This window comes from Ctenopharyngodon idella, chromosome 16 (genome assembly GCF_019924925.1).
Source record: "Ctenopharyngodon idella isolate HZGC_01 chromosome 16, HZGC01, whole genome shotgun sequence".
NCBI classification, from domain to species: domain Eukaryota; kingdom Metazoa; phylum Chordata; class Actinopteri; order Cypriniformes; family Xenocyprididae; genus Ctenopharyngodon; species Ctenopharyngodon idella.
In genome coordinates, this window is record NC_067235.1 from 24083531 (window position 1) to 24097728 (window position 14198).

Consider the following 14198-nt stretch of genomic DNA (forward strand, 5'->3'; position numbering starts at 1 on the left):
AATGAGCAAGGAAGATATGTACTCTGTCTGCACCATACTGGGCATTTAGCAGCGGAGATAGTGATGTCCTACAGCTTTGATACATGCTAAACAGACTCTGAGAGGCCCCCACAGGCGATGAGCGGCAAACAGTGGCTCCCTACTTCAGTGGCATATTAAATAAGGGGCTGGCAGGGCACTAGACTATGAGGGGCATGTAGTGTTTTCTCTTAGTGTATGCCTCATAGTTACTGTAGAAGAAATGAATAATAAGGGAAAAGTTTGGCTCCATTGGCTCCAGAAAAAGTACAAAAAAAGTTTTACATTACATAACCCTTCTGTGATTATATTTGGCTCCAAGGCATAGTGATATGGAATATCGATTTCTACGGTCATATCAGAAGAACTAATATAGTGTATGTCATGGCTTACATCAAATACACTCAACTTCGATGTGAATGCTTGAAGCTTGTAACTATTTTGATTCCTCTTGTTTTTCACAACATCTCTGATCAGTACATCTCATCTTATCTTGATCTTTCATGTTTCATCACTCCCTATTTATCATATTTCTTTCTTTTTAGCGTGAAAATGTTATATTAATCAGTAAGTTTGGTTGGTTGTGTAAAGAGAGCGGCTGAAGAGTGGGTTTATTCTGTAACATCTGCTAATTATCCCCACTCTCTAGTTCATACAGTCTGTTTGATCTGCTGTCCTGTGGAGTATAAGCACGCAGCAGCAGGTCTGCCAGCAGAGAGGCTGTATTTGGGGCATGGGAGGGCAACCATTCCACACACTGCTTCCCCTTATGGCTCTCCCTAAAGGTAGCCTGGCTAACTGGATATCTGCACGGATCCTTGTCGAGATTGTCACAAAAAAAAAAAAAAGTGCACTCAACAAGAGAAAACCATTCCACTCAATGAACTCACAATATGTTAACGAATGCTTCTCAGAATCTTTTTATATAAGAATTTAACACTGCATTTGCACTCGTCACCTATCTAGCAGGACACAACTTTGCCTCCATCATTCTGTATTCATTAAAAAAACAGGACCAACACAGTTTGAGTTAAAGTTTAGAGATATGAATCACCAATCCGTTTAGTGCCAGTGAGAGACTGCAGAGCAGAGCTCCTGCTTGCCAGAGCAGACGACTTGTACCGGAGAGAGTTAATTAGTGCAAATGCGTAGTTGTGTTATTGGGCCACTGCTGGCAATGAGAAGCATCATTAACACAAACTCCCAGTCCCTCAGATCTGAGCAGTGAAGCACTGCTCATTTGAAATTAAGGTGTGTTAACATTCACTGAATTTGATATGTATTATGCCATTTTCTGTTTTTTTTTTAGAGGTGGGTAAATACCAGTTCAGCCACAATCCTCCTCCAGGCAAAATGCCAATCGCCGCTCCCTGTCTTCCAAAGTCTAAAAGTCCTGAGTTTTAAAAAAGCCTAAAGTCAAAATCTAGACCTCAAAGACATTAATGACAAAGCTGTCATTTCTTGGAATGACATTTAATTTATTATTATTCCCATGACATTATCTTACAGATGAAAGTATGTTTGGCTCTACCAAAATAAGAGTGAATAAAAAGCATCTTAAACATGTATGAACAATCAAGTGCATGTTATTTGTTATTACTTACATTACAAAGTATGAATACATAAATACAATTCAAGATTTTACACTTTAAATAGATCGAGAAAAAAAAAACAAAAAAACATTATTGCATGTCCACACTACAGCTGAGCAAGTCCAAACTCACTCTACCCTACTAACACAGAAAAAAATTAAAACAGGATGTCTTCACCTAAAGTGGTGAACACTGCTAAATCCATTAAGAGATGCAAAAGCTCAATCACATGCTGTGTTTCTGCACCAATGTCAATTTGCATATTGAAAAAAAAAAAACATTTTAATGAAACAAAATTTTTTTTCTGAATCATTCTTAAGTTTCATGTACATTTTGCTTAGTCAGTTTAAGTTTGCTCAAGGATATTTCCCCTAGTTCTTCATAAATAAAACCCTTTGAATACTTGCTGGGTAGCATAACTATAAAAATATGCTAATTATATGTATTACTAATTGAAAAAGGCATTAACATTCTAATTTGACTTCAGGTTATGCTTAATTTCAGCCAAATGCTGAATGGGCTCAACTGCTAATAAATCACAGTGTGGTGAGGCAGGAGAGGTTCATCTGTGTGTTAATGCGGGGAGACGATGGATGTATAAGAAGGGAATGGTAAACAACAAAGTAAAAAATCTTGCTATCATTGAGTTGACACTGCAACACACAGAGATTAAACAAAAATAAATCACTACTCAACAGGAACTTTGGCTGAGAGGAGAACCTAAACATCAGAAAGTTCACAGAACAATTGGAGGGGTCATGTCAGAACTATATTCTTTCTTATTCTCCTTTCCCCTCTCATTCTGACCAGAGCTAGCTGGTTGGTCCAGGGTGGCGCTGAAGGTCCTGGCTGTGGAACAGAGGGTGTAGTAGGGGGTGGATCTGCAGAGTGCTGGCAGCAGCAACAGCAGCAGCAGCAGCGGCAGCCATGGGCATTGGACTGAGCATCGCGGGGAGCAGAGAAGTGGGAGGCAGGGGGTGGAGAGTCAACCCAGAAACATGATGGTGAGGGTGAACTGGGTGGAAGGATGAGGCTGGGATCAGGTGGAGGGGTTGAGCTGCCAACACAGTAGCAGGCGGCACTGGAAAGAAGGCAGCAGGAATTGCAGGGGCAAATTGGGGTTGAGAGAGGGAGGGATGAAGGGGCGGTAACAGGGCAACAGGCGAAGAGTGAGGAGCAATAGAAGAGGGTGGAGAAGAGGGCTGGAGTATGTTGTATGGTAGACAGGCTGAAAGTGTAGTCTGGTCAGGCGGCTCTGGAGATGGTACTGATAAATGGGTCATGTCCACAGATACTTGCTCTTGAAGATGCTGCTGCTGCTGCATATGCTGCTGGGCCTGGAGTTGAAGCAATTTGTACTTCTCAATCTCATCATCAGTGAAGGTGATTGGTTGCTCAGAAAGGGGAGGGGTGGTGCATTTTGGACAGTGAATCCCTGCAATTTCTGCATTGTCCGCTTGGTCTCTGAAGTTAAGTTTTTGTGACAAAGTATTGTCTGGATCCAGAGCTAAAGCAGAACCGGTTTCTGTTGATCTATTCTCCTTGGCAATTTCAAGACAAGCATGGGATGCGCTGGGATTTTGCCCATCTGTGTGTTGTAAGTGTTCTAGAGTCTTGCTGTCAATTTGAGGTATAACTTGTTGATTTGATGGGACAGTTGAAGATGTTTGAACCTGGTTACTAATACTGGCACTTGCATCTTTATTTTTCCCTATTTTTCTTGCCCCTTTCTTAATAGAGGGTAATTTGCCAATTAGCGGAAGTGAGAGAGTGACATTTGCTTTCTTTACTTTAGGATCCTTCTCAACCAACTGGTCAGATGGCACTGGGTTAGATTTGTGTGTAACATCTTCCTTCCCTACACCTGTTTTTAAGGAATTAGGCTGAGCTGCATGGTTACTTGTAGCTAATGGGGGTGAGTGACTCCTCTTTCTAAGAGGAGAATGGGATGATTTGGTCTTGACCAATCTCTCGGATGGCCACCCGGAATGACTGCAATGTTTCTGGCTCTGTCCAGTTGGAGATGGCCTAATATGGGAATTAGACAACCAGTCCCCACTAAGATCAGAGATGCTAATGCTACTAGAGGAACTGGGGCTACGAATGGACACTGGCTTGTTATACCACCTGTCTTCACTTCTTTCTGGACTTGACCAAGGAAATTCTTCCCTCTCCCGGTATCTCCTACCTACAGGGCTAAGTCTTTCGTACCACCAATCCCTGACATCCTCTTGAGGTTCAGGACTGTCATAGACTCTATAAAATAACTGCCTGCCTGTATGTTGAATTCTGTGCTCTCTATGTTTATGCTCCTCAACAATTTTTTTGTGCCTTCTGATGCTGTGTCTCTCATGCTGCTCTGGGCTGTTATAATCTGTTGAATATTTCCGTTTATTGTAGATGTAAGAGTCTGTGTAATCCCAATTGTCTCCTGTATGTTCAAAATCTCTGCATGGACTATAACTGTAGTGAGGAACATTGTGAGAGTTACTTCTAATGCAAGACCTGGGCTGACTGTGCTCCTTTCTCAATATATAGTTTGATCTTGGTGAGGTGGAGCATCTCCCCATGTGATACACAGGCCATTCTCCATCTGAGGTCAAGTCTGACAGGCCACTCCACGACCCAGATTTGTCACTGGTGGGAGTTGAGACAGCATCCCTCTTTGACTCATAGGTGTTGTCATACCAGCGATAATTATCCTCTCTTCCTTTTGTGTTGTGAACAGAATATGGCAAAGGCCTCCGCCTTACCAAGCGCAGCGCTGACACAAGCCCCCTCATCGTTTGACATTTCTTCCTTTTACGTGCCGGGGCGGAAAGCGAGCTTACAACAATGCTTTTGAGGCTGTGCTCTGGGGTGTCACTTTCATTTGAAGTCTCATCTCTCACTGATCTTTTCCTCTTCCCCAGCTTGTGCCTCCTCTCAGTGCACGCTTGCTTGTTTAGTGACATGTCGGTTGGAGTGCATTGGAATTCAAAGTGTCCTCCAGCTTCTGTCTGCGAGCATGTTTTGAATGCGCATCCCGCCTGCCGGATCTTGACAGCATCTAATTTATGCCTATGTTTTTTTCCCTTTCTCCTGTGTTTGGGTTTCTTTGGTTTTAAAATGCCTAATTTATCTCCTGGAACATCCTGTGTTTGTGGTCTAGCTCTGTCATTCTGGCCTGCGAGCTTGTCAACAACACCAAGATTTGTCCCATCAGCCTTTGTGCTTTTATCTTTGCCCTCCTTGTGTTTTAAATGATAGTAGAGAGGGTTACAGCTGTAAGATACGCGTGGCTCGTCGGAAGTGTACTGCACCAGCTCAAAAGGCCATTTTGTCATACTTCCATCCTTGCTGACTACGTTAAGGAAAGAACCTGTATGTTCATTCTTGTACACTCTGTGTATTTTATACTCCTCTGTCTCTTTTTCAGATATACAGTCCTTCCCATTCTGCATAATACCCTGTTCGCTGCTTTTCTGTGTATGGTGGTGTGAGCCTTTGTGTATTTGAAGTTGGCCTTGGGCCATGGTACCCTGTCCATCTGTGTAAACAGTAGGGCCGGGGCACTTGAGGCATTCTCTCTCCTCTGATCCCCCATAAGCCCCCTCTGCCCTGGGCCTCTGCCCCCCATTAAGCAATCTGTCCTCTGAACCAGCTGGCTTCCAGTCTGCTCCAGGACTGTGTGTGTCAGGACACCCTAGCTTCTCTGGCTGACTTGTGCTGTAGTTTGCCTGAATTTCAGGGCTCTCCACATGTTTTGCTTGTGCTTCCATTTGAGGTGTTTGAGAGTCTCCATCCACCCAGCCCAGAGTCGGTGGATCATGGGACAGATCAGGGTCATCATTATTTGGGGTTCTGGGTGAGCTCGAGCAAGACCAAAGGGCCTCCAGGGCGAGTCTGTGCTTGTTGCGCTGGAGCTCTTGATAGTCACTGGCCTCCTCAAGCCCATCACTGAACACAGATGCACAGGAGTCCAGCTTTAGTTGAGCTCGTCTGGAGAAACAGAATGAGACACCTGCTCTGGGGCTCCGGTGTCCTGCAGAGGATTTTGTTGGTAAGGGGTGTTTTTCGTGGCATGGCTGCTGATGTGTGGGCACACGAGTGGAGGACAAGCCCTTCAATGAGGTGTTTGTGGAGATAGTAGTTAAGTTTTGAACCAAGGATGCTGTTGGTTTTGTGTCAAACTTGCTATTGCCAGCAGAAAGGATTTGAACTGGATCCTTATTCTTGTTTGTAGACCTTAACTTTGGACCTTTCCTGTCATCACTGTTGGCAAGAACACAAGACAGTGTTGTAATTAGGAAGTGCATCAGAGCTGAAAGATCTCAACTCTCTTTAAATCTAATATTATATAGTGCATGCATTATATAAAGAATGCATTTACCACACTATAAGGTACATTATCACATTGAGATTAAAAGTGTATAATGATTTACCTGTCTCTTTGCTGTTTGAGTTGTGCAAGCTGGTGCAGTCGTTTCAGAGCTCTTTTCTGCTTTTTCTCATCTTTCCAGGACTTGGAGGAGACATTACGTGCAAATTCTCTCTGCTTCAACTCTTTCAGCCTCTGTAAGACAAAACAAGGCAGATGAGAACGAGAGATAAGAAGTTCTGAAAAATCTAAGGCTTTCCATGTTTTCATTTGTTTTGGCTTGGATAAAGGACCTAAGGAAGGCTTAGTCAGGAGGAAAAGAAACATCAATCCAGGTCTAACCTGGGGTTCAATCGGGGCAGAACAATCGAAACAGACTTACGAAACATTTGATTTAAAACAAACAAAAACATCTCTTTCTAACGCTTCTGTTAATAGAGACTGTACAGTTAATCAATTTCCCACATAAAAGTCTCCTTTGAAAAGGCATAGACCACACCGATGGATGCCTGTCTATTTATCACTTTATCCCTTTAGGGCAGAGGAGAAAAAATTTAAACAAAGTAAACAGAAAATCAGCAAAGTCAAAATACAATCACAAAACAATAAAAGTGTCAGTGGCACCTGAATTTGTTCAGCAGACATGAACGGAAAGTCACATGAACACAGCCAAACACTTTTGAATTCACTCAGCAGGGAAATAAAAGAGAAAACCATATTTGTCTTGACTTGTGAGAGGCAATGAAAATGTAACTCACTGCATCCCCTCTCTCCCCAATATAGGTGGCATAGGTGTTTAATTTGGTCTGGTAATAAAACACACTCACACATAAAAGTAAGGAAAAACACACTGTTGTCTTTAATTGGTATTAGCCAAAATGTGGAAATGAGCTATCACTGGTGTGTCACAAACTCAAAGCACCTTAGTTTTTCCGAAACTCTTTTATTTTTGTGATCACATGCATGTACAACCCATTCCAAGATTTTGTTGGTGGTGTGAAGGGAGTGCCAAGAGGAGGACAGTTCCCCTCTGCTGCATGGTGACAAGCACTGACAGGGAAAAAAAAAAGTGTATCTGTGAAACGTTAGCAAGATAACTCCCAACAGAGGCTGCTGACTTTACACAGCAAAACACACTAATGATGCCTGCTTCAAGGGAGCTGCACAAAAGAGAGATTTCAGATTTCAGTTTTCACATAAAAACCTCCACCTTCCAAAAACAACAACATTGATATGGTGGATGAGCAAACTCAGAAATTCAATGAAACTCAATGAAATTTCAGAAAAACTGTATTTAAAAGCTGTTAATTCAGTAAATACTTCTTCATTCATAAACAGATTGCTGATATGATGTCAAACTATTCGCACATAGTTTCTCTATTCATGAAGAGAGATTCTAAACAGAATAGTTGAGATTCATTTTGTGGCAGCATCAAAAATTAACATACATGTACATATAAAAATACTATAAGTAAGAGAGAAAAAGGCACGAAAAATAATAGAGAAAAAATTTCCCTTGTCTTCAGATACTGACCTTTGCTTATCAACACAAAGGCAGAATGTGAGTGCTGTTTCTTTCTAAAAGGCATAATAATAGCACAGATCTGTTACAAAACCTATGTAGAGAGCTACCCCGCAGTCGCTGCATAATGCCTATATAAGAAGCTGCCTTTTAAGTGTGTTGTTGTGTTTAAAAATACGAGACACTGACTAGTAGAATGGAAAAAATGCAAGGTCTTGAGGTGCGTTTTTTAAAAGTTAACATTTTTTAAAAGCACAGTGGTCAAAGATGTTTATCTAGCACATGCTTGCACAGAAAAAAAAATGGAAAAGCGTAGTGGAATGCAAAAACTAAGGCAGCATCCACCAATTATGCAACTTTGGAAAGCACTACAGTACAGTACAGTACAGTACATAGCAATTCTGCTTACCGCACCACCAGCACACTGGAAATTTTAATTGATCCAGAGTCAAATGATTTCATTAGTATTTGTAGACTGCATGTTGCTAAGCTAACAATGCATCACTCCAAAGAGTATAAAAATTCATTATTTTTTTCTATACCTTTCAATATTGGATGAAATACATTATTTAAAATAATTTATCTCTCCCTTGCCATCTTGTATTTATTTTCCATTAAGCTTACTATTAGAGATGCAAGTCTCCTACAAATATGCAAAATTTTATGGTTTTAAAAAACACCAGGTCAGCCTCTTTTTCTAATTAAGCGCAACTCCAGAAAGCACTACTCTCTCTCCATTTCTCTATCGATCTTTTCTTTTTTACAGCCTGGAAACATGATGATGGTTTTGACAGAATGAGATGTTTATGGTATAAAACCATTCCATGACTGATATGATTGATAAGGCACATTAAAGTATTTGCCGCTAATGTTGATGAGCATGTCTAAACGCTCTACTCATAATTAGCTTTGAATATTCTCATATTCATGATGCCTTAGATTTCGCCCTTCAGAAGATAATTTGAAATTTCAATGAAACATCTGCCTCATGAATAATTGACAGATAAGAAAGAACAAAAGAATATTGAACCATCCAATGGAAAATATATTTTAAACTGTCAAAAAGAACATATGTCCTCTGATCACATGGACTGGGCAAGAATCAAAACATTTAATATAAAGATGCAAAAGGATCCTCTGATTTTTAAAACCTAATTTTTGTTAAGCATTAGAGTATAAAGTACTACATTTGTTCCTGTGGCTTGGACTGCAAATCACAAACACACACTTTAACCTCGAGTTGTTTTGGGATTAATGAGAATTGGAGGTGAAGAGATGCTCTAATTGACCTCCGACCTCCAGTTCATTAAATCAATTCTGTTGTGTGCTAATGATCAAACACTGACAGATTAATCAATGTGGAAGAACAGAGGTTTGTCTGCATGTGATGCGTAAGGATAGACCCTTTAGAGTATTATTGACTTGCGTGTCTTTTCATTACAATGTAAAAAAGCCCATTAAGATACTTTTATAAACCTTTAGCAGTGGTAGCGATTCTGAATCTTAATTCACGAGTAATGCAGCATCTTGCATCTTAGCGTATGTCCCTTGGATATCTGCATCTCAACTACTCTGAAATTCACCAGCTGAGATAACAGACCTGAAAGGGTTTTACGTTGCTACTAAAAATCCTAATGTTAATAGAGCTTAAAGGAATCCCATCAATACGTGCAGGGTAAAGAGTCTATATCAGAGGATATAAAGGCACTATAGTGGAAATTAAGGCCGATGGGCAAGGCATTTTAAAGACAATAAAATGCTGTGAACTGCACACAGCATAAGGTTTTCATTAGTTCTCTTTTTCATGGTTAACCCTCTGTAAAAAATCTAAAACTGGACGTATTTATTGGTGCTGGCCTGGTGGGATCACACCAAACGAGCGAACGAACAAAGAAAGAAATAAAGAGGAGAAAAAAACATGCCCTGTTAAAGGGATAGTTCACCCAAAAAATTTTGTCATCATTTACTCACCCCCAAGTTCTTCCAAACCTGTATGAGTTTCTTTCTTCTGATGAACACAAAAGAAGATATTTTGAAGAGTGTCGGTAACTAGACAGTTGACTGTAGCCATTGACTTCCATGGTATTTTTCTTTTTTTTTTTTACTATTGAAGACTGGCTACCGTCAACTGTCTGGTTACCAACATTCTTCAAAATATCTCCTTTCGTAAAGCTTTTTACACCCGTAAAAAGCTTTACGAATCTTTTGTTTCGAATCAGTTGTTCAGAGCACCAAAGTTACATGATTTCAGCAGTTTGATATGTGATCGGAATCACTGATTCGAAACAAAAGATTTGTAAAGCTTTGAAGCAGTGTTTTGAAATCGGCCATCACTAGATATTGTTGAAAAGTCATTATTTTGGGGTTTTTTTGGTGCACAAAAGTATTCTTATCACTTTGTAATATTAAGGTAGAGCCACTGTACTCATATGCACTGTTTTAAATATGTTTTGAGTACCTTTCTGGATCTTGAGAAGTTTGGTGATATTGCTGGCAATAGAGGCCTCACTGAGCCATCTGATTTCATCAAAAATATCTTAATTTGTGTTCTGAAGATGAACGAAGGTCTTACGGATATAGAACGACATGAGGGTGAACTGACCCTTTAACTAGATGTTAAATGCACTGAAAAAGTATTTAAATTTAGTAACTGTCACTCTTTTCAGCACAAACACCCATCATATGTGAACATATAATTAATATATAATTTACATAAATGATATACTTTTATGTAAATTCAGATTGTTGCACAAATTATTGTTTTATAATTTGCAACTCTTTTTCTCGGCCACAATTTACATAGTGTCCATATTTACATAGCAAGTGGTAAACGGAAGTTCATTTAAAAGGGATCTTTTCTGTTAATCATGACAGGAGTAATTCATCAAATGATGATCGAATGATGGAGAAGAACGTTATCCAGACGTGTCATGAAGTCAAGCACACTTTCAGCATTTTAAAGAGTCGGTTCAAGTATCTGAATCACAGTGGTGAAGGGTTCCAGGGGAACACAGTAAAATATGACCTGTAAATTGGTGAATAGTGCAATGAAAATGCAGTTTAGCAGAGAATTTGTTGCCATTCTTGGCGTTGTTTTCACGATTCCTTTAGTGAATTGGCTGCTAGAACCCTTTGTCTTTCTATTTGTCTGTCTCTTATACAGTCTTATATTAAGGAAAAATCTCCAGGCCAGGTAGATAATGCCTTAATATACTGTCCTGTCTAGAGTTTCTGCCAACTTCCACATTACGTCACAACCTTGAGCAAACACGCTCTAGTGAAAAAAACAGAATTGAGTCATGATCACACTGACCCCGCACTTTACTTTGCTAAAAAAATTAGTAATGCTATACAAAAACAACATATGACCTAAGTATCAAACTGCATTCTATCGCATTACAAACACATTTAACACACACACATCACTCATAACACTAACCAATGATTCATACACAAACGCAGGTGCAATGGTAGTGTGAAATCTGGTCTGACAGCTGACACTGACTGTGAACTCAGCCTTGCTGTAGATATTTGCAGATTTGCCATTTTAGCACTGGGACATGAGCAGGCTGTTCCCTAATTGGCTGAAACATCTCTGTCCAGCTCGCAAAGCCCAGACATGGAGGTGTCACCTTGTAACATTTCACCAGGAACAGGCCTTCAAAGAGCTGGATTTCTGTCTGCTACTTTTTTTGCACAAATTTGAAAAGTCATTTTGGTTCATCTGCTCCCTTCAGTTTGGGTCATGCAGACAGCTGTCATCTTTACAAGCTTCAATGCCAATCATGGCTGCCTTGTTCAATCATGTAACATTAAAATGCATTTCTTCCTACAATGGCATAGTTAAATTCATTGTTTACACACTTGGACAACAGCAAGAGATTCTGCTATTATATACTGCAGAATATCTGTGACATGATTTTAATAATCACCAAGCAGAAAACTATTGTTTACTTTTCAGTTCAGTTGAGCTGGCTTTGTTGATTATAATGATTAGTTTGGAAACTGCTCGCGTCTGGTGTTAACACATTGTAGCTGTTGGTTGTTTACGGGTGCCAAACAACATTGCAACTTGCCGTATTAATTCAGAATTCAGTTGATGTGTGTTTACAGTGTCACAGGTATTCATATTTTGGCTGTTCTCCAGTTTCTTCAAATGTGGCTCATCCAAATGAAACCAGACTTATTTATCTTTTGTTTTCATCCATCAAGTTCCAATAAATAAAAGAACATAATCAAATGACACAATTTGTCAAGTATTTAATTTACTGGATTAGCCAAAAAAAACAAAACAAAACAAAACAAAACAAATAAATAAATAAAACAAATAGTTGTGCAAAATATAAAACATTTTAGGTTTAATATACAGCAAAAGTTACCATAATTTGAAACATTTATGGAAGAACATTATATAAAAAACATAATATTTTAAAAACACTAATACATTTTAAAACACTGAAAAATATAATCTTTAGCTAATTTCAAAATGAATATCTACTCAGATTAATTTCCTGTCTAAACATGATCCTGTCTCATGATCTAGAAACAATTCTATATACTGTATGTATGTATATATATATATATATACAGGGGTGCACATAACTTTTTTGGTCTGGTTCTCAAGGGAGCACCTGGAGATGTTGCTTGGTACTCACACTTTACACGACACACTTATCCTAAAAGCTGTCCTCATCACTTTCCTCCTGACTGCTCTCCTCATTACCTTCTTTTCTCTCGAACATGGTGGATGATGATAATGATTTTTTTTTTTTTTTTACTAACATTAATGACACAGTCAACAGCAAAGGCTGCTGTCACTTTAAGAAGGACCGAATAACTGACACACATCCGGTTTCTTTCTCAACTGTTCACTTATGACGTAACCATGAGAATACCAGGTATTTTGACATAATTTTGTGTTTATGTGTCCATTCAAGCGCAAGTAAACGCGAAAGTCCCGATTTCGCCTCTTCTTACGCTTTTAAAATCGTTTGAATGTGTTAATTGGACGAGACAAAACATGTCCAAATGATAAACTTTCACTCTATGATGGTTAAATTTAGCAGTTAATCCGTTAATCCGCGAATCACATGCGTGCCGAACCATTGGACCTTATCCGTACGGATCACGGATTAACTGTGATCCGTTGCACACCTAATAATTAAAGAACACACTTACCATCGTGATTGCTATCTTACCAAAGATGGAGAAAAATCCTACTCCAGTAAGTAAGCGTGTCCCTGTGAATCGGTCCTCAAAAATGTTGGTACTCAAAAGCGTTTCCCTCCATGTTTTCTGATGAGCATTGTTTATTTTTTACCGCGCATGCGCACCTGCGTACCACTTATGTGCACCCCTGCATCTCTCTCTCTCTCTCTCTCTCTCTCTCTCTCTCTCTGTCTCTCTCTCTCTCTCTATATATATATATAAATTCATTGGTGGCATTTAAAATGATTTTATTCTAAGGGTATATCAGCCATTTATTAATATCGGTATTAACATCAAAATTAGTATTGGCATCTGAAAAAAATGTCAGTATCTAAACACTTTGGTCATATATTCACCTCGCTACAGATAATGCCATTTTCAAACTTTAAAAACTGGCTTTTTGTACCATTTTACAAATAGCATATCTGCTACAACACTCTTCAGTCACCGTGTTTGTCGAGTTAACTGGAAACACCTGCGTATGCATACGACCGTGATGGTATGTGTGTGTGAGGTCCTTCTGCATGCTCTAGTTTCCCTAGTTTAATCTGCCGTATTGTGACAGGCCTCTCTGGACCTCCTGAGCACAGGTGAGCAACATTAGTCAGCCTGCCTCCCAGTCTAGAACCTGACATAACAAACAGGTGGGATTGCCTCTCTCTCTTTTACACACACACACGAGAAAAAGCATCAAGCGGCACTAAGAAACAGAGAGAATATTCTCTGCATAATGAAGCATTGAAACGGAATAGACTGCGCACCTGTGTCTGTGTGCGTCTGCGTGTGCAAGTTGTCTAACACTGTTCCATCTGTCTGTTCTTCCCCTCAGGTATAGCTAGTCCTCTGATGCTTTCAAAATGAGTCATATCTTCCCCTCTCCCATTCTAACTCGGTTTCTTTTTTTAACACTGTGCTCTCTTGTACCTTTATCGGGATGTGGCAGGTGGAGATGAATAGAGCCTCAGCTGGGCTGCGGAGACCCTGGAGAGCTCCAGGCATTTGACAAGGGCAGAAGACAATAAGAGCCTACTCATCCTGGCAGTCTACAGAGAGAGCAGCGCACTGCTTTCTCGTTCTCCCACTCATTCCATATAGTGCACTGCACTGTGGAACAGGCAGTCCCCTTCTTTGGATCTTCCTGCAGCCCACGAAACAACTTCTTTACTTTGTCTTTGTCATTGAGCGGGGTCAGTTTGCTAACACTATCCTCCTCCTTCTCCTCCTGGGGAAGACGGAGAGACCAAGGCCAAGAGAGACAGTGTGTACGGCTTATTCTCCAAAGGCTGTCAACAGGAAACACTGGAAAAATGAGTGATGAATGCATTCTTGTGTCGTTTTAAAAAGTTTAGCTCCTGTTTGCACTGCATCTTAAAATACTCAAAAATATACCTGTAGGCTACTATTAAAATTGAGTCCAGACAGAATGCAAGAACAGGTCATGTGTGAACAGACCCTTATTCTACCTAAAGGCTGGAATACACTACATAACTTTTGCCCA

At 39.9% G+C, this 14198-nt stretch overlaps 1 protein-coding gene across 2 annotated transcripts in view; it reads right to left on the reverse strand.

Annotated features, from left to right (window-relative positions):
* Positions 1 to 1217: 1217 nt before the first annotated feature.
* LOC127497581 (zinc finger protein 804B) overlaps positions 1218 to 14198 on the reverse strand; it is a 104847-nt gene continuing 91866 nt past the window's right edge. Inside the window, exons 3-4 of one of the 2 annotated variants that reach the window (XM_051866121.1) lie at positions 6035 to 6165; positions 1218 to 5864 (exon numbers count right to left, since the gene is read on the reverse strand). In XM_051866121.1, the coding sequence (XP_051722081.1) occupies positions 2423 to 5864; positions 6035 to 6165 (3573 nt within the window). In that variant the 3' untranslated portion in view covers positions 1218 to 2422. The remainder of the gene's footprint in view (positions 5865 to 6034; positions 6166 to 14198) is intronic. The other variant, XM_051866120.1, reaches the window with a different exon arrangement.